Raw genomic sequence first — 20032 nt, 5'->3', positions numbered from 1 at the left:
GATTTTCCTCCTTTTGTTCTACATCTCCATCCTCTTCCTTCCATTCATGATTAGATGTGGCAGGAATGAATCCAGACCCCAACAACACTTCAAGGAAGAAACAGGGATTCCTCTCTGTGTCACACAGATCTGAATAGAGCAACACTTCCCTGTGCTGGAGATATCTAAGCATTCAGATGCCTGTATGACTGATCAAAGGAATGGAAAAAGAACCTGAATCTACATCTTTGCCCTTTTCCTAGGAGAAGTCCAACATATCAGAAAATGGTGAGGTGAAGCGAGCCTGGATTTATTTTGGAGTCCAGCTCCATCCAAGGGGAAGAATCTCATGATGAGTCTGAGAGAGAAGAAACAATGCCCACGCACTGAGGTTGTAGACATACTTAAGCTGTGTAAAAGCTCAGTAGGGTAGCCAGAACAGCTGAGTTCTTGTTAAATCCATTTGTAGGCTTTTTGCAGTACTATACAAGAAGTATCACTTGAGAAATAATAGTTTACAGAGGCATTGGTTTTAGCTTTCTAAGGCTAATTTCCACCAGCCTCTTTCAACCACAAGAAATTCTTTCAGGAATCATTAACTCTTTTGTTAGTAGTCACAAAGAAATACAGTGGTGCCTCGCTTAACGAGCGCACCATTTAACGAAGAATCCGTATAGCGATCCCTTTTTGGGGATCGCTATACGGATCTGCCCCAATCGCCGCACTCGCTTTGCGACGATTGGGGCCTCTGGCGGCCATTTTGGAGCCACCGAACAGCTGATCGGCGGCTCCAAAATGGCCGCGGATGGCCCGAAATGCCCCCCCGCAGCGTTTTCGCGACCTCCGTAAGCAAGGGGAGGGCGCGAAAACACTGATAGGGGGCCATTTCGGGTCATCCGGCGGCCATTTTGGAGCCGCCAATCAGCTGATCGGCGGCTCCAAAATGGCCGCCGGACGCGAAAACATCGCTGGAGGGGTAAGTTAGGACGCTTATTGGAACGCATTAAACTAAGTTTAATGCGTTCCAATAGGCTTTCCTTGCCCGTACAGCGATGTTTTCGCATAGCGAAGGTTAATCCGGAACGGATTAACCTCGCTATACGGGGCACCACTGTAATAATGTTTCCTTCAGGACCAAATGATGGGGACAATACATCAAAGAAACAGCCTTCTTATACAGTTCACCTCCCCTTTCTTCCTTTCTTTATTCGTAGCAGAGCTTTGTACAACTCCAAATGATGGATGCACATGAAATATAGGCAAAATAAAAAACCAGTTAAAAGGTCGAGACAATCAGATTATTTTTGACCAGAAACAGCCAGAGCTTGAGATGTGTGTCTGTGAAGTGGGTGGGTTTGGTGCTGTTCCAGTGCAATGCCACTGGAAGTGAGGGATATGCCAGCTGCATATAATTGCCTAGGGGATGCCCAAGTACATATACTCAGTGCTTTTCTGCTCTTCAAGGAGGCTCCTTCTATGTCCCACCCTAAGCAAGCCCCTAAGAGTTAGTAGTCCAATAATCGCCTGATGAAGCCCTGGCCTTCAAATCTGGTAGAAGGATTAAATAACAGGACACACATCTCCCAGGATAGTGCATCCCTCCATGTAGCAAGGGTCATCTTCAAGGTTGGGTGTGCCTCATTGTCAAATAGTATGGACAAGTGGGTGCTTCTGACTATTAAACTTCTACATGTGTCTGAGTTACATGTCCGCAAGAAAAGCCACCACCCATTTTAATAAATAAACTGGGGGGGGGAATCAAAATTATTCTAGTGAAATCCCCTCAGTATGAGAGCCATAGAGCCAGCTCCTTCCATAGAAAAGTCCTCTAGGTTTATTTGTTTGTTTTTCATTTTCAACTAAAATTTCCCCGATTATTTTCAAAGGAAACAATTCAGAATTTATTGAGTTCCATCATAGAGACCCATCCATCTGGGAGGCTAAAGCCTACGTCCATGGTTTCCATTCAAGAGTTACACAAAAAATTCTGTGCTTTTCAAACAGTCCAAGAAGAATATCAATACAGAACATTTTGATATGGCCTATTGTTAGCTCTTTGAGTATTCCAGGCGGTGATGCTGGCTCTGGTTGTTTGTCTTTGAACCTGAGGATGTCTTAGGTTCATTGTTTATCCAGATGACCTACTACTCAGGGAACAATCATGCAACCGTGTCACCCAGAACACACCTGATCTTGTGAGATTTCAGAAACTAAGCAGGGCAGAGCCTGGTTAGTACTTAGATGGGAGAGCAAGGAATACAGATGAACCTTCAGTAGGAAATGCCTTGTCTGGAATTCTAGGTACCTGCTACCAGCTAATGCTGGCGGTTGTGGGATAGATGGACCAATATATAAGGCAGTTTCTTTTGCTCCTAGTGACAGTAGTCACAGGTCCTGTGCCACCAACTGCTGCTGAGAGAGAGAAGGAATGTGGTGTGTTCTACAGGGACAGTAGCTCCATAGCAATTCAGAGTGTCCCGTGCTCGAGGATGATAGCAGAGATATTTCTGAAGAGGGTTTTTATGAAATGGGCAGTAAAATCTTGAACTGTCTTATGGAATGCCTTGTCCTTATGGGATGTTCACACACTTAAAGTTTTGACATGTCTAAGTTATCCATCAATCATATGGGTTCAGTTCCATACTTTTGTGATTTTAGCTTCAGGTCTTTTTCTTTTGTTTCTCTGCATATAGTATGTTGTCCTTATTTATTAAGTCACCCAGTCTTGTTTCATAGGTGTTAGAACAGCTGAGTCAAGTTCTGCAGCTGAGAGGTTTCTCCTTTTATTGAGGAGGAGGAGGATGACTATTGGTTAATTTTGGCCCTTTCCTAGGAGAACAGGAAGAACCCTTTTGGGTATGCTGTACCCCTCACTAATTGGAATAATACTTGATGGTAAGTCCAGCTGTTCAGACAAACTGGTTTAGTCTACAAACGAATCAACAGGGATGATAATCCCTCCATTATGAGAGGTTCCAGATGATTGCTTAGGAGTTCCATTAGTCAGTTCTTATTGCAAACAGTCACAGCATGGGGAAAGTGACAGGGAAGCCACTCTCCCTGTTAGTGTGCCATCAAGCTCCCCCACAGAGATCAGGATAATGGCACTAAACTTAGAATCACTTCCCTGAGCTTTTAGTCCAGGAGCCGAAGAAAACCAGGAAAAGGAACAACGCAATAAAGAGGGTCATTTCAAAAAGGAAGAAAGGTAGGGAGAGAAATCAATGATTAAGGAGACTATTTCCGGTGGGGAAAGAAACCTGGAAAACTCACCAATGAAAGGATAGAATCAGATAGCTTGTGGGAAAAACTGAGACAAACCCTAGGAGACAGGAGCTAGAGGGGGAGGAAGGAGAGGAGATAAAAGAGGAGGGGAACACAGAGAAGGGTGTAGAAGGAGGCAAGTTGAAAGGAGAGAAGAAGGCAAGGTTGAATACAGAGCCAGAAGATGACTTACTGGAGGAATGGGAATGAATCAAGATAGAGGATCCATGGACTAGAGATAAAGTCAAACCAAAAGTGCCAAGGAATGAGGCAGAAAGAAGAAGAGTGGACTACCCTGAAAACCCTCTTATTGGGGTGAAAGTGAGTTAACAGAATGAAGAAGATTAGAGAAAGAGAGAGAGAGAGGAGGGCAGAAGATGGACAAGAGAGACAAGGGAGGATGCCTGGTGTTGGTTTTAAAGAAGAGAAGCAATCTCTTGAAAGTGCAAGAAGCAGGAGATTCTGCCAAAGAGAGAGTGGTAGAGGTGGATTAGGGATGTCACCACTTCTGTAGACATCTCTGTGTGGCCTGCTGTCTTCCCCTTGCAGACAGACTGATCAGGAGAGGTTTGGTGGAGCTTTCCCACTTTTAGCGAGAACTGAGTTTGATATGATGAGGGACAATTGGTAGATATGGTTGATAGGAGGCTTTGATAGGAGGTCCATATAGAAATTATGGATACTGTTGGTTTTTCCTCCCAGAAATCTTTCTATATTTATATGGTGATAGTCTAATTCTGATGCCTTGTCTTGCTACTATTTGAAAAGCTGAGGTCTCTAATGGAGCCTTTTACCTCAGTGGACAGCATAGAGTGGTAATTAATGGAGTCGAAACTCTGGTTTCATACCCCACTAAGTGTGCTGGAGTAGCTTTTTGGAATATGTTTGAAAGAGGGCCGTTGTCCTTATGTTGAAATCTATAGATAAAGCTCTTGTAAGAAACAACTGTACAGTATCCTACAATAAAAAAAATAGTGTCATGGAGCTTGGTCTATGGCCTTTCTCTATATCAGGTCAAAAGCAGAGTTCAATCAATAAATGTTGTGTTTAAATATTTGTAAATAAGTAGCCTAATCTGGATTAATTGCCTGTTCATATGGCTAGCTAAAGTAAATCGTCTTTTGTAGAAAATCCTGAACTGAGATCTGCTTATTCTTCAGAAATGACTGTTCCAGCAGACTAATATGTTGGTGGAAATGTTATGTACAGTTGGTTCCAAGTGCTGGTTAGAGAAATGGGATTACTGTTAGGTACCTACTATTTTAAATTGTTCTTAAGGCTTTCAGATGAGAAGTCCAGTGACCCAGGATCAACAGCACTATTGTTGTTTACTCTGATTTTCAGAAGTGATTATGTATGTAGAGAACATAGAAAATGTTTTTCCATGCAATATTATAGGCATCTGGAAATGGCAGAGCAGTAGAATTTCAACTTGACCTTTGCTAACTGAGTTTGAGATAGTCACATCGCTCTTCAGTCTGGTTGCATACTCCATATACAGTTCTGAAATAATGATTTCCTGATTATGACACTTTTAAAAACCTACCTTTTCTCAGAAGTGTAACTGCCTCATTAGAGCTAGGTTATTTGAGGCCTCTTACTCTCTTTTCAGTAACCTTTAAATACTGTATTTTTTGCACCATAAGACTCACTTTTTTCCCACAAAACAGGGGTGTGGAAAGTCTGTGCGTCTTATGGAGCGAAGAAAACAGATTATATTTTCCTGTTTTCTTCTAAAAAATTGGTGCGTCTTATGGAAAGGTGCGTCTTATGGAGCGAAAAATACGGTATTTCTTGTATTAGATGGGCAGGAGCAACAACCACGGAGAAAGATGGGAAAATTGTGGGACAGGTTGAAAAATATGAATTGCTAGCTTCTCTTGAAAACCTGTTTAAGTTTCAACTAGAGAAATATGTGTAAATGCTGTAATCCTTTAGCATCATGGCTGATGGGCTAACATTAAACTATATCTAATGAAAAATATGAAAAACAATGGTTTTTAGTGATGATTTCATCAAATTCTGATTGCAGTTTGATCAACTCAGAATTCAGCAGCATAAAAGCAATAGATGGGCTAAGCAAAATTGGACAGAGACTGGCAACTCTATCCCGCTTTTCCTATAAACCAGTAATGTAACACTCTCTTAGTTTGCTGTCATCCATCTATTGTAGCATAAGGAGGATGGAGTTAGTAGGACAGACCTATGGATACTTGTTCTAAGGGCTGTGAGTAGTCCTTCCCCTCTCATTGCCTCCCTGCAGCTCTGAAAAAGTTCCCACATAGTTTCACTGCTGAGCACCACAGCATTGCAAGATCCATGCCCCCTTTAAAAACTGCAGGGTTCCTATATTTTGCTGCTTTATCCATCCCCAGATCATGGGTTGAGTTGGCTGGGTGTATTTCATGTGAGCAACAATAATATTTCAGGTATGAATGAAAACCATACTTCATTGCAGGCTTTCAGGTACAGCTGGGGAGGGGAGACTAGACACCAAACCATTTTTCTGGGCCCTATAGCCATTTATACTTGAGGTGATTATTTATAGCTTAAAAGGAAAAACTAAACCTTCAGACTTCCTTGATTTGAATATATTTAGGTTAAGTTGCATTGTACAATGCAGCACTATACCTTTCTATTCAAACATAAGCCTTGCTAAACTGGTATTTCCTCTGACATAGCATGTATAGGATTGCAGTCTAACTTAATTTTGTGAGATTGATATATAAGAGGCTGTGAGCTCTGAGAATAAAAATAATGAAAAACATGTTCTAAATATATAAATTCTTGCAGCAGATTTGAATTTGAATAAGTTGACATATATGTGCTCAGGTAAATCGGCGATTATATGATTTCCTACTTAACAAGTATATTTTAAACAGTTACAGTGGGGTCTTGACTTAAGAACGGCTCGAGTTAAGAACATTTTGACTTAAGAACCGCTCTCATAGGAAAATATTGACTTGACTTACGTACTTAGATTTGAGTTACGAACTGAAAAAAACCCACGTGGGAGGCAGGGAAAGTGCAAAATTTGAACTTTCAGTTAACTGTTGGCCAGTGAAAAGGGTGCCTGTCTGCTTCCTCACTCCTCCCAGCGTTTAGAGAGTGGATTGGGAGACAGTCTTCAGACTGCCTGGTACTGTACTGCCTGGACTGTCTTTTCCCTGCCTTCCCTGAACCTTTCTTGACCTAAGAAAAAAAGAAACAAAATATCCCCCTCTAGTGGTCGAAGGCGGAATAGCAGCTTCCCATTAGTTTCTATGGACGGAAAAGAGCCGATATGGATCAAATGGTTTTCAATGCATTCCTATGGGAAATGCAGATTTGACCTGAGAACTTTTTGACTTGAGAACCGCCTTCCAATACGGATTAAGTTCTCAAGTCAAGACCCCACTGTATATGCTGCCTTGAAGGCATATAACTCCCGAAGCAGTTTAAAATATTTTGAAACAATACTGTCAGTAAAATAATAATGCAGTACAAGAGCAGAGAATTTAAATAACATTTAAAAGGCCACAATAACAGATCAGTTGAACTTGCTTTTATACAGTATGTCATCAAGTTTCTTCCAACATACGGTGACCATAACAGGGTTTTCAAGATATGTGAGATGTTCAAGGCATCACCCATGAGTTAGCTGCAAAACCGTGGAAAGCGCTGATCAATTTTCTTCAATAAAAAGTTGGGTTACAATTTTTTTTATTTCTGTACTTTCTTTTAGGTCCCAAAATACTTGTCTCAGCAATGGAATAAAGCTTCAGGAAGAGGTGAAGTAGGGAAGCTAAGAATTGCCAAGTAAGAGTGCTTATATTTTATATTTTCTGGTTGGAGGTTTATTACATCTTTTTTCTGGGAAGGTGATGAATACGGTGTGCATGTGTTTTATACTATTACAAAATATGCTTGGCATGCAAGCTCTCTTATTTGAAATGTACCTCACAGCAGAACCGCTCTATCTTCTGTTACACCCTCAATCTCTGTATTCTCTCTTCTGACTAGGGCTACATATGCTGCTGCAATGAAGGTCTTCATAGGTTTTCTGCATCATTTGTACATGTTAATAAAAAGAACGAATCTGAAGTTGTATTGCAACTCAAGATGCTCCCCATGCAGATTATTATTTGATTTTTTTTTTTAAAAATTGCTCAGGGTGGCAGACAACTATCACAACACTACAATGTTTATTCATTCTAGATATCATTGCTAGGGCAAAATATGGTCTGTTTATGATGTTGAAACTATTAGTACTTTTATAGATATTCAGGAGCAAATGCAGAGCAGGAAGTGCATCAAAGCCTATGGCAGAACTCTTTCATTTATGTAATGGAAATCTAAGCCATTTATATTGTTTAAACACATACGCACACATGCATGTGCACAAGTAAATGTGTATATGTACATATACACATTCATATACAGTAAATGTGTGTTCCTGTCTCAGATAAAGAGGCCCATGAGTTAGCTGCAAAACCGTGGAAAGCACTGATCAATTTTTTTCAATAAAATCAGTCAGTCAGTCAGTCTGTCTGTCTATCATTTGTTTGTTTGTTTATTTATTTATTTATTTCCTGCCCAACTAGTAGCTGGGCTACTACTCTGAGTGACTAACAAAAGGACACACAGTCATAAACAATAATGATAAAAACAATAAAATGACAGGGGAAAATGGGGTTCCGGACGTAACTGTAGGAACCACAAACAAAAAATAGGAAAATTTGCAAGTTGGTGGCAGAAGGGATACATAAAAATAGTTAATTAGGGACAAATTATTCAAAAACTTGGGAAAACAACCAATATCTTCATCTGCAGCCAGTACAGATGATCAAGGATAAGGGTTATATGGTCACAAAGAGGTGTTTCAGAGACCAGCCTGGCATCAGTGTTTTGCACCTGCTGCAGCTTCCGAACCACCTTCAAGGGCAGTTCTATATAGAGAGCGTTGCAATAGTCTTTCAAGATTAGACGCGCACAGACTAAGGGACTTCCTGTCGAGATATGGTTGAAGGTGTGCAATCCATCTCAGCTGGTAAAAGATGGACTTGGCCATAGCTGAAATCTGATTCTCTATTGAGAGGTCTGGGTCCAACAGCACACCAAGTTTACATACCTGATCCTTCAGGGGGAGTATGAGCCCATCAAAACTGGACAGACTGCCGCAGAATCAATCAGGGGTCTTGCCTAACAACTTATCTGGATTCAGTTTCGACCTGTTAGCCCTTTCCAATCCATAACTGTGGCCAGGCAATGCACCAGGGTCTGCACAGCTTCCACCACTGAGGAGGAAATGGAGACATATAGTTGTGTGTCATCAGGATACTGATGAGAACAAACTCCAGAACTCTGGATGATCCTTCCCAGCGGTCTCATGTAGATGTTGAACAACGTAGGGGGTGTGTGATCAACCCCTGTGGGACACTGCATTGAAGCACCCAAGGGTACAAAACAGCCTTCCCCAACCGAAGCCTCTGATACCGGCCCTTGAGGAAGGAGTGGAGTCAGCCACCAATCTCTAACCAATCTAGGCCATTTATGCCTCCAGGAACATCTTCCCCATTCTAGGCTCTACTATTGTTTAAGAAGCCCTTAAAGGAGCAAGTCTTTAGTCTTGAAACCTAGCATTCTTCTTCTCAAGCGATTGCCTCCAAGCAGTGTGCTTGAATCACCAGGGGATGCAAGCCCCTTGCATGGGGTAGGTTGATTTCTTATTGCTGGGATGTGGATTCTGCAGGAACTCTGTGATCCTAGCTCAGAGGTAGGACTGTGGCTTAAGGATCCCTATACAGTTCTGATAGACTTAGGCCCAGTTGTAATGCTGTGGGCCAGGTTGGTTTCCAGTGCTCAGCTCCTGAGTCTGCTGGTTCTGCAGATCTGAGCAGCCCCTCCTCACTGGAGAAAGAGGTTTAAGGTTGGGATCCCAATGGTACTATAAATTATATCAGTTATGCGGTATTGGTTTCAATTTTTGAACATATTGCTTGTACTCTGGAAATAATAATAAACATTAAAAAACTGTTTTCTTTGTTTATTTCACAGAAATCAAGGAAGAACTGAGGTAAGTGAATTGAATTGCAGATACTATAGGATAGGGTAAGCTATTTTCTGTGTAGAAGCTATATAGAAGGGTTTGTCATAAGTCCAAATTAACTTGATGGCACATGATTGTTGTTAATCTAATTCATGACATTGCATATGGCTCTGAGTGGTATCACTTCCAGTGGCGTGGAGTTAGTTTAATCCAAACTCTTATGCAGTTTCAGCAAGGTTGTAGCATTGGGGAATTCAGGTCAAGAAGTGAGGCCCAAAAGAAAACATTCCTACAAACTATAAGGTAATAACCTAGACAAAGAAGAGGACAAATATTTTTGTAAGTGTCAGCGATAGTAAATGTAACGCTGTTTTATTTAAAAAAAGAAGAAAGGTGGTGTGAATTAACTATTGAATTGTCCTGTGTTGCTTTTTCTTGAGGGAAGGCAACATATGGATTAGAAAGAGCCTTTAGAAAATGGAGTAAACTGACTTTTTCTCTCAGGTGACTCCCTTCTTTGGAAACTTTTTGTGAAGCTCACAGGGCTTTTTCCTCACAGCAACCTACAAATTTACAATTTCAGCTATTCGTAGTTTGATTTTATAGTCATTCTGTTTTTGTGGGGTGACATAATGAAAGCTGTCCCTTAAATTTGGTGGATGATAGGTATGTATCTTCTTACCCTTGTACAAAAGATTTTTTTTTCTAGTTGAGATCACACAGTTATACCAAGCTACTTCCAGACATTTGGTTCTGCCAAAGGCCCTTGGCTCTTTGGTTTCTGCCCCTTTTGCTCCTTGATGCAGGGTCACTGCCCTTCATCTACCCTGCTTCACTGGCATAGTTTCCTGTCCTGTGCATTTTGTTCAGGCAGGCTGGTAGCTCAGTCTCTAGGTTGCAGAGTTACTGATGATAGACTTATCAATAGATGTGGCAGATGAGACTGCAAGGCAAGAAAATACACATAGAAAGTGTTGGTAATAGGAAAGCCCAGACATTGTTTTGAGTTAATCAGGTTGATTCTTATAAAAACTATTATTCATTTAATTAAACCAATTAATCAGTTGGTTATTTCAGATTTTATTGTTGATATATTATTGACATACTCAAATGAAGAACAGTAGAGGAAATTCTTTGAGAGGTATTAAAAATCATTTCTGAAGAGTTAATTTTTTGTTTTCATGCATTTGAATTCAAGTTAATTTTAATGAATCAAAAAATTTGCTTCAAGATTAAATCTAAAATAAATAATCAGTACATAATACTTTTTTGGGGGGAACTCCATTGTGCTAGGTGGACTTTAAGAAAACTGGAATTGGGTCAAATGGATAAACATAACTGATAGGATACAAATGTCTCTGTTACTGCGTCTCCTCATTCGCTGCCTAGTGCACACTTAATGTATTGTACTCCAAGTTCTGCATTAGGTGCCTTAAGTAACCTAACTTTAAGTAACCTATAGCTTAGCTTCTATATTTTCACTACTGTGTTCAGTGTTGGCTTTAGTGTGGTTTCAAATGAGGAAGGTATAATTCTGTTTTGTTTTTCATGAAAATCATTGAAGTGTGTGTGTGATGTTTTTAAAACATGGGGGTTTTAACTTACCAAGGGCCAGTTGTTCATCTAGCTGACCATTGTCCAGATTAGTGGGCCTCAGTATTTTCAATTCTAAGACGTTTTTACACTCAGCACAAAGACCATATTTATTTTACTTTTACTGTACATGTCTTTCCTTATTTTCTCTTAAAGTATCTTGAGTAAAAAAAATTTTAAAAAGTTGTAATGCAACTAGTGGGCCCCAGCCTGCTATTTAGAGATACTTCAAGTTCCCATGGTCTTGGACAGAGGCATTTCCCAACTTTGTTGTGTATAGGTGTTGATTCATTTTTCTTTTTCATAAATTTGGGAAGCAGTTGACAACTCTTTTATTTCTAATAAACATTTACTGGCTTTTGTGGTTGTCAGGTATCATTCACTTTGAATGAAGATCTTGCAAATATTGATGATATTGGTGGGAAGCCAACTTCCATCAGCGCACCCAGAGAACATCCTTTTCTGTTACAAAGTGTGGGAGGACAGACATTAACTGTGTTTACAGAGAGCCCCTTAGGTAAGTAGGATGGAATAATAGATAATAGGTCCGTGCAAAATTGCAGGTGTTTACATGGACGTTTGATAATTGATGTTAAATATCCAGACTTTCTCTGATGTTGGTCTACAATATTTTATGATTGACTTTTTTTTTTCTTATATAGCCTAGTTGGTTAGTTAGGCAAAAATGACAACTGTCTGAAATTCAAAACTTGAAACTCCTCTTTTTGGAAACTGACTATACTCTAATTTTGGAACTAGCAACTTGGTGCCAGAAGCTGGGTGTTATGAGGTAGCTGCTTCATAGAAAGTGGAAAGCAACACAAGTCATCATTCACTTTGAATTTTAATGAGGCTGTGATGATCAAGAGCCAAATTCATACGAGCAATTTCTTTATTAGGCTAACTTGTTAAAAAAACATTAATTGTGAAAATGTCCAGGGTCAGTATCATTTGCTGAAGCTTGATACTAAAAACACACAGTGAAGGGACATAAATGAGAGAGAGAGAAGAAAGTTTGCCTGTCTTTGGTGACTTCCTGCTGGTTTTGAATTGTAGCAGGAAATGTGTTTTGTGTAGTTGCACAGCAAAATGTGGGGCAGTTATAGGCTTAGAATTTTAAACAAGTTTCCCAAGAATTCCCCTTGTATAAGTAGACCAGTAAAAATATTCAGTCAGACAATAGTAAAAAGAACAAACAATATTTGCTTACAAAATTATGTGTTCAAAAACTTGACATGAATACATGGTATCATTACTATTAAAAAGAAGAATAATGTCATCTATTAAAAACCATGACGGAGAACAGAATTCTACATAATATCTTTTATGTGAGGAATAGGGATGCAGCCTGTATGGAATGGGTTTACATTCCTGGATTCATCCCTGAGCCTGGGTGCCCAGGTCTCAGCAGTGGCCAGAAGAGCGTTTGCACAATTAAAACTAGTACACCAGCTACGTCCGTTTCCGGAGAGACCTGATCTGGCCACTGTGACACATGCCGTAGTTATTTCCGACTGGATTACTGTAACGTGCTCTGTGTGGGGCTGCCAATGGAAATTGTTAGGAAACTTCAGTGGGTCAAAAATGCAGCAGCCAGATTGCTAACTGGGGATGGTCACAGGGATCACATAACTCCCCTTGTTACAGCAGCTCCACTGGCTGCCAATTAGTTTCCAAGCACAATCCAAAGTGCTGGTCTTAACCTATGAAGCCCTAAATGGCCTGGGTCCAAGCTCTCTCAAAGATTGTGTCTCCCATTATGAGCCGGCTTGGGTGTTAAGATCATCAGGAGAGGCCGTTCTCTCAGTCCCACCACCTTCACAGGTGCATCTGATGGGGACACAGGAGAGGTTCTTCTCTGTTGTTGCCTCCTGACTTTGGAACTCCCTCCCACAGGAGATCAGATTGGCCCCATCTTTGCTATCCTTCCACAAGGAGACTATTGTATGCAGTTACCAGCTAGTAAGTGCCATGTAACTTTGTGGATCTTAATTCTCAGTGGATGGTGTGACGTTTTCTTCATGGCCCCTGCCTACTTCCCCATACAAGGAGCTCACACTATGTCCTCTGACCACTTGCGACGGTTCCTCTTTTTATCTCTGCCACCAGTGGATTTTCTTTTATCCACAATTCCAAGAACTGTAGACAAACACTTGTCTGATTACTGTCAACAAAATTATTTATTATTTATTAAGATGTGTTAAAGTTGCTCAGGATCACAGATGTTCTTTATTTAATTCTTATAATCAAACCATTCAAGTGTCAGATACTTTCCACATAAACAATCACCACCTATTATATTTATTGATCTTAACCAGCTTATCACTATTAATTATCTCTTATCACTATCTCCCTGACTATCTATCTCTCCTTCTGCAATTTCTCTCTACCACTCTCAACAACCATCCACCACTCTCTCTTTTTCTCTCTTGCCAAGCCCCTTCTCTCTCTGGTGTCTCCAGCCCTCCACTCCTCTCATAGGCTCATGTAAATGAGACCCTGAATGTGATTGACAGGAATGAAGTGGGGCGACTGCCACAGATGGATATGTGCTAGTACTCTTCGCCTGGAAAGTTACGTGCCACAGGCGATACAGCCACTTTGATATTCCAGGTCCCTCCCCTTCACAAAATTTGGGCTAATTTTTAAACTTTGCCTTTATACTTGTTCTTGCCTTAGTGGTGACATGGGAAGAACTGTCCATTGTATTTCTCACTTCAGAATTGATCAGCTTGTGTGTTTCATACTATCTCTGTGTAAGTTCAAAAACACGTTTAATATGTGTGTGGCATAAATAATGACAGGATGTTTTTTTCAAAAATACGGATGCTCTGATTTTTTAAAAAATATGTCTATTGCTTTGGCTACATATTTTTCAGTATATTATTATTCTTGATATGCGTTGGTTTGCCTAAAAAAAAACCTCTGACTTTAATAATGATAACCGTGAGGAAGGCTTAATGGAGTTGGCTGCATTCATCAGTGGGGAGCCAGATCTCTGTCAGCAAAGCTGCACCAGGGACTGAACTTCCACAGCCATGGTGTCATTCCTTGTTCTCTGTTTGATCCCCTCATCTGCCCACATCAGAAGGATCTCTCACCTGATCCTTGCAAGGCTGCAGAGACTTTAAAGATTGTCAGTCAGCTGGCATAGAAGCATCATATTTGCCTTTTTCCTGGATAATAGTGCTCTTAAGAGAAATCACTGTCCTGTTGGCAACATGATGGGAGGCACCTGAGGCTTCTTGGGCATCCTTTCATTTTGTGCAATGTGCTTTCTAGATGAGAAGTGCTGCTTTGCTTTTCAACTCCTTTCTTGTTAAATGTTTTTTCCCCTCACCTCTTAAATTCTCTTCCTATCTTTGTTTTTGTCTTAATGTTTTTGTCTTTATCTCTGTGTTTGAGAAGTACAAAGGAACTGGTCAGGAGGGAAACCACGTCTAATTTGCTCAATTTTCAAAAGAACAAGAATAGGCTAGATAGCAGAAAACAATTCTTTCCACAACTAGAAGGAGAGATTTGATTGGACTGAGATGAATGGGGGTGTTTTGGGGAAGAAACAATAGCGATCTCAGAACTGGTGTGTAGACATGCTCTGATTAATGCTGTTTTTTTAATAATGTGATTAATTGGATGTTGATTATTTCCAATACAGTGGTGCTCCGCATAGCAACGATAATCCATTCCGGATAAATCATCGCTATCCGGATTCGTTACTATACGGGGCAAAAAACGCCATAGGAATGCATTAAACCATGTTTAATGCGTTCCTATGGGGGGAAAACTCACCGTTATGCGAAGATCCTCCATGGGGCGGCCATTTTCGGTGCCTCTAAAGCGAGGCAACACAGTGGGTGGCCATTTTGGAACCACCTATCAGCTGTACGAAAGTGGGGCCTTTGGGAGGACTGCGGGGGAGGGCTCCCCCATGGTCCTTCCAAAGCCACTGCCGGCATTTTCACCCAGCTGAGCGGCAGTGGCTTTGGAAGGACCGCGGGGGGACCCCCCCCCCCGCAGTCCTTCCGAAGCCACCACCGGTAATTTCGCCCAGCTGAGCAGTGGGAGCTTCGGAAGGACCGCCAGTCAGCTGGGGGAAAATGGGGCTATGGGGCTATGGGGAAAAATCGCCATCGCTATGCGGATTCATCATTAAATGGGGTGCCCGTTAAGCAAGGCACCTCTGTACTATCCTCTGGTCTGATTATTCCAGGTCTGATTATTTTCAATATTATCCTCTGGATTCCATCCCTATTTGCTTTTCCTCTTAAATTATTTAAAAGTTAATCTGTATCACTAGGGCAACAAAGTGATTGTTTTTTTTAAAAGTAGCTTTGTATAAGAACTGAACCTGTGATCTTAATATTATTAGCATTGCTTAAAAGCCAAGTGAGCTACTAACCACACCTATTATCTCACTCCCTATCTGTTGCTAGGCAACACATGTTAATACGGAGCACATACCAGAAGAAAACTTACTGCTAACTGTAGGCTAAATTCAGCCCATAATAGCATCTTTAAAGGTATGAGTGAACCCAGACTTAATTTCTACATATTAATCACAAGGTTATTTTGATTTCTTTAAAGTTTAATGAAATTACAAACACAGTATACTACTGGGCGTTTATGGATAGAACAGCAACTGAAATTACCATAATCAGGTCCACTTTCCTCAGGAAATCTTAGTCCTCTCTGTCACATGATCATTCTCATCATTCCAGAAAGAAGTGACAAATGGGTTGCCATAGCATTCTGTGCTGGGCCACATGGAGTTCTGCTTGTTTGGAAATGACTTGGATGAAGGAGTAGAGGGAATGAATGCTGATTGAATTTACAGGCACCACAAAACTGGGAGGGACAGCATAAACTTCAGAAGGCAGAATCAGAATTCAAGGTGACTGAACGCAATGGGGAACTGGGCCAAAACAAACAAAATGATTATAAGATAATATAAAGTTCTGCATTTAGGCTAGAAAAGTCAGGTGCACAGGTGGATGGGTGACACCTAGATTTAGGGCCATATAATAGGGGGGTCTTGGTAGACCAGAAGTTAAACCTAAGTCAGCACTGTGATGAGGTAGTAAAAACATGGCTACTGCAGTTCTGGTCTGCATAAATGTAAATAACAATTTAAAAGTATAGTGTCCAGATCAGAATAAAAGTAGCACACTTTATTTTGGTTAGAGGTTATCTGGATGTCCTTGTTGGATAGGACTTATAGCATTCCCTGTTTAAGAAGAATATTAAAAGGTTGGAATGTGTCAAAAGGGTGGCAACCAAGATGGTAGAGAGTCTAGAAACCAAGTCTGACACCAGCTCTCTTGACCATTGAAGCAGGTGCGCATTTTAGGCTAGTGTTGAATGCTCCAGGGGACCCTGTGGCCTGTTTAGAAGGTGTTATCTCTATTCCTGGTGACTTCAGAAAGTGACAGTTCACCTTTTTTGCCGGGAAAAGGGGGGATCTGTGGGAAGATTGGGGGCTACACAAGCAACCAGAGGACTGCACTTTGCCTGTCTCTGTCCTAAGGGGAGTTCTGGCTTTTCCATTCTTCTCCAGTAAGTCTAACTATTGTTCTAACTATTGTTATATTCCTCTTGTGGAGTTTCTGGCCCAGTTTTGTTTAGATCACACAATGTCTTGGTTAGCTAAACAGCCTAGAACTAGAATATCTTTTAGAAAATCTGGTTAGTTGGCAGCTAAATGAGAGCCCCCAGTCACTAACCATGTTTGCTGGTCTGTTTTATTGTTGATGCATGAAATATTAACTGTATCTTGTTCTGTAAGCATTGCCATATCAGTTGCCATGCAACAGTGCAATTTGTCCTTCCTGTTATTTTGTCTTTGTTGTCCCAGTTCTACATTTTCTGCATAAATTTTAATATCAATATGCTACCGGAAGCAAATTCGGTGTTTCTTTTTCCCAAATTCATAGTTAAAACTAACCTGGTGAGCATTGATGCTATATTTTAGATTAAGGTTGGTACTTTTAGCTATCTCGCCATAATAATATGGTTTAGAAACAGGGGTGGTTATCAGAGCAGTGAGTCCTAGAAATTGATACAGCAAGGTAAATCCCTAGCTTTCTATTTAGGGCTCCCAAATTCATTCCTCATGAACTTCACATAGAGCGGTGTTTAGTTTTTGAACCTGTGGAGAGAAGACGCTTGTATGCTTATCCACTTTTTGTGGATTATCATCCCAGCATGTATGATTTATTCTGCAAAGGAATATGCAGACATGCTTCCATGGAAACATGTACAGTATATAGCTTATTCTTGTGTGTAAGGATTTGTAGATCAGACAAACAGTTGCCTATTGGCATTCAAAATAATATAGCAGGATGTGTACGACATTGCCTTGCCTGGAAAGTTTAACACAATTTCAGCCTGTGATGTCAGTTGAGGCTGACAGGTTCCTTGATCGCTGCAGGGCCACCACCTCCTCACTAGATCCTTGCCCAGCCTGGCTCTTGAAAGCGGCCAGGCCACTAACAACTGAGTGGGCGGAGGCTATTAATGGGTCTCCCCTTGCCGTCTAGAAGACACTCATTAGGCCAATCCAGATAAAAAACAATCTGGCAGCTGATGATATCAACAACTATCGTCCAGTCGCCGCTATCCCCTTTATTGGTGAGCTGGTGGAGAGAGTGGTGGCTGATTAGCTTCAGGTTCTCCTGGAGGAGACCAGTGACCTTGATCCATTTCAGTTCGGGTTCAGGCTGCGCCGTGGCACAGGGGCAGCATTAGTCGCCCTGCAAGATGACCTCTTGAGGGAGGCTGACAGGGACAAAATGTCTTTTGCTGGTCCTCCTCAACCTTTCAGCGGCCTTTGATACCATTGACCATGATATCCTCCTGGGGAGGCTCTCGGGGTTGGGTGGTCAGGTCTTGCCCTGCCTCCAATCCTTCCTGTGGGACCGCCCTTGGAGAGTTCAGCTTAGGGAGATGTTGTCCACTCCGTGGACTCTCCATTGTGGATTCCCCCAGGGGTGAATCATCTTCCCAATGCTATTTAATATCTATATGAGGCCGCTGGGGGAGGTCATCAGGAGTTTTGGAGTGCTGTGTCACCAATATGCAGATGACACTCAGCTCTATCTCTCCTTCCACCCTTCTACAGTGGATGCCGTCCCATCCCTTGAGCGCTGCCTGGATGCTGTGCTGGGATGGATGAGGGACAACAAACTGAGGCTTAACCCAGACAAGATGGAAATCCTTCAGGTGGGGGCCCCTAGTGTGTGTGATCTGGGTGCCTCCCTATCTTTTTTGGGGGGGCACTTTTTCCATGAAGGATGAGGTTCGTAGCTTGGGTGTGCTTTTGGACGCATCTCTATCAATGACATTTCAGATAGCGTCTATGGTCCAATCTGCTTATTTCCACCTAAAGCGGATTGCCCAGCTACATGTCTACCTTGACATTGACACTGGGTCCATCACCATGCTGATCTATGTGCTGGTAGTCTCAAGATTAGACTACAGTGGTGCCCCGCTTAACGATTACCCCACTCCACGATGAATCCGTTTAATGATGAGGTTTTTGCGATCACTTTTGCAATCGCAAAACGATGTTTAAATGGAGAAAATCCGCTTTACGACGATCGGTTCCCTGCTTCGGAACCGATTCTTTGCATTACGATGGTTTTAAAAACAGCTGATTAGCGGGTTGCAAAATGGCTGCCTGCTGTCCAAAATGGCTCCCCGCTGTGTTTTAGGACTGATTGCTCGCTTTACAGGCACCAGGAAATGGCCGCCCTGTGGAGGGTCTTCGCTGGACGGTGAGATATTTCGTCCATTGGAACGCATTGAATGGTTTTATTTATTTATTTATTTATTTATTTATTTATTTATTTATTTATTTATTTATTTATTTGATTTTTACCCCGCCCCTCTAGACAACGTCTACTCGGGGCGGCTTTCAATGCATTTCAATGGTCTTTTTACTTTCGCTTGACGACGATTTCGTTCTACAGCGATTTTGCTGCAATGGATTATCATTGTCAAGTGAGGCACCACTGTACTGTAATGCCCTCTACGCGGGGCTGCCTTTGGGACTGCTATGGAGACTGCAACGGGTCCAGAATGTGATGGCCAGACATCTTAGTGGGGTTGGAAAATATCAACATATCTCCCCCACCCTGGCCACCTTACACTGGCTACCTGTTCGCTTCCGTAACAGTTTCAAGGTGATGGTATTAACCTATAAGGCCTTAAATGGTTTGGGACCTTAATATCTGGCCGAGCGCCTCCTTCCCGTTTAGGTCTGCCCATCTTATAAGACCATTGTAGGCAGGGCGGCTGAGAGTTCTGACCCTGAAAGAGGCCCAGAAAAGAACCACTAGAAATCAGGCCTTCTCGGTGGTATTGCCACATTTATGGAACTCTCTTCTGGCCAAAGTTTGCCTGGCCCCTTCACTGGGCACATTCAAAAAGCTATTAAAACCTGGCTATTTAGGCAGGCCTTCCCTGAACAAACAACACCCTAATACAATAGTGTATGATAATATAACATCTATCATACTTTCATGCTCCATGTTTTTATATTTTTCTACACTTTTAATTGTATATATTGTATTGTAATTTTATCTTCACTGCACTTCATGACTTTTGATTTGTGTCCCTAATATATTGATGTTGTTATTTGTTATTTTGCTACTTTGTTGTTTTGTGTTACTTGTTGTAAACCACCGAGAGTGGCCTTGGCTGCCAAATGGGTGGTGTGTGTGTGTGTGTATGTGTGTGTGTGTGTATGTAAACACACATGTATATGTATGTGTACACACACACACACACACACACACCCTGTGTGCAATGTATCTTTCAAACTCCCATCTTCTTAAAACATGTAGAAATGATGAGCCAGTAAGCGGGCTCTAAGCATATCTTTTCGTTGTATCTCATTTATCTTCATAATGAAATGGACTCTAATATACAACAATGGCTGACATGGAAGGCAGATGGTACAACAGTCTGTTGCTCATAGCTGGCAATTAACAAGCGGCTACTAGGATTCTCAGGGTCGCATGGGCCCACTGGTTCGGCAACAGTGTGAGAATACAGCAGGGACTTGTTCATTGGCAGCTAGAAGTGGCTGAATGTCGTCCTGTTTGCTGTCTGTATGTGTAACAAAGCAACAGGATTTCAACCCTTAAGTAAGAGTGACAGAAATTCTGT

At 41.5% G+C, this 20032-nt stretch overlaps 1 protein-coding gene across 4 annotated transcripts in view; it reads left to right on the top strand.

Annotated features, from left to right (window-relative positions):
* Nucleotides 1-20032, top strand: part of GTF2F2 (general transcription factor IIF subunit 2) — a 118345-nt gene that overhangs the window by 8691 nt on the left and 89622 nt on the right. For 2 of the 4 annotated variants that reach the window (XM_078390690.1, XM_020797060.3), the window contains exons 2-4: nt 6968-7041; nt 9280-9298; nt 11237-11381. In XM_078390690.1, coding sequence (XP_078246816.1) covers nt 6968-7041; nt 9280-9298; nt 11237-11381 — 238 coding nt within the window. Of the gene's footprint in view, nt 1-54; nt 268-2812; nt 2875-6967; nt 7042-9279; nt 9299-11236; nt 11382-20032 lie in introns of all 4 variants that reach the window. The other 2 variants (XM_078390692.1, XM_078390691.1) reach the window with 2 other exon arrangements.

Source organism: Pogona vitticeps, chromosome 3, assembly GCF_051106095.1.
Source record: "Pogona vitticeps strain Pit_001003342236 chromosome 3, PviZW2.1, whole genome shotgun sequence".
Lineage (NCBI taxonomy): Eukaryota > Metazoa > Chordata > Lepidosauria > Squamata > Agamidae > Pogona > Pogona vitticeps.
The sequence above is the reverse complement of the archived record's forward strand: the minus strand, read 5'-3'. Positions and strand labels throughout refer to the sequence as shown.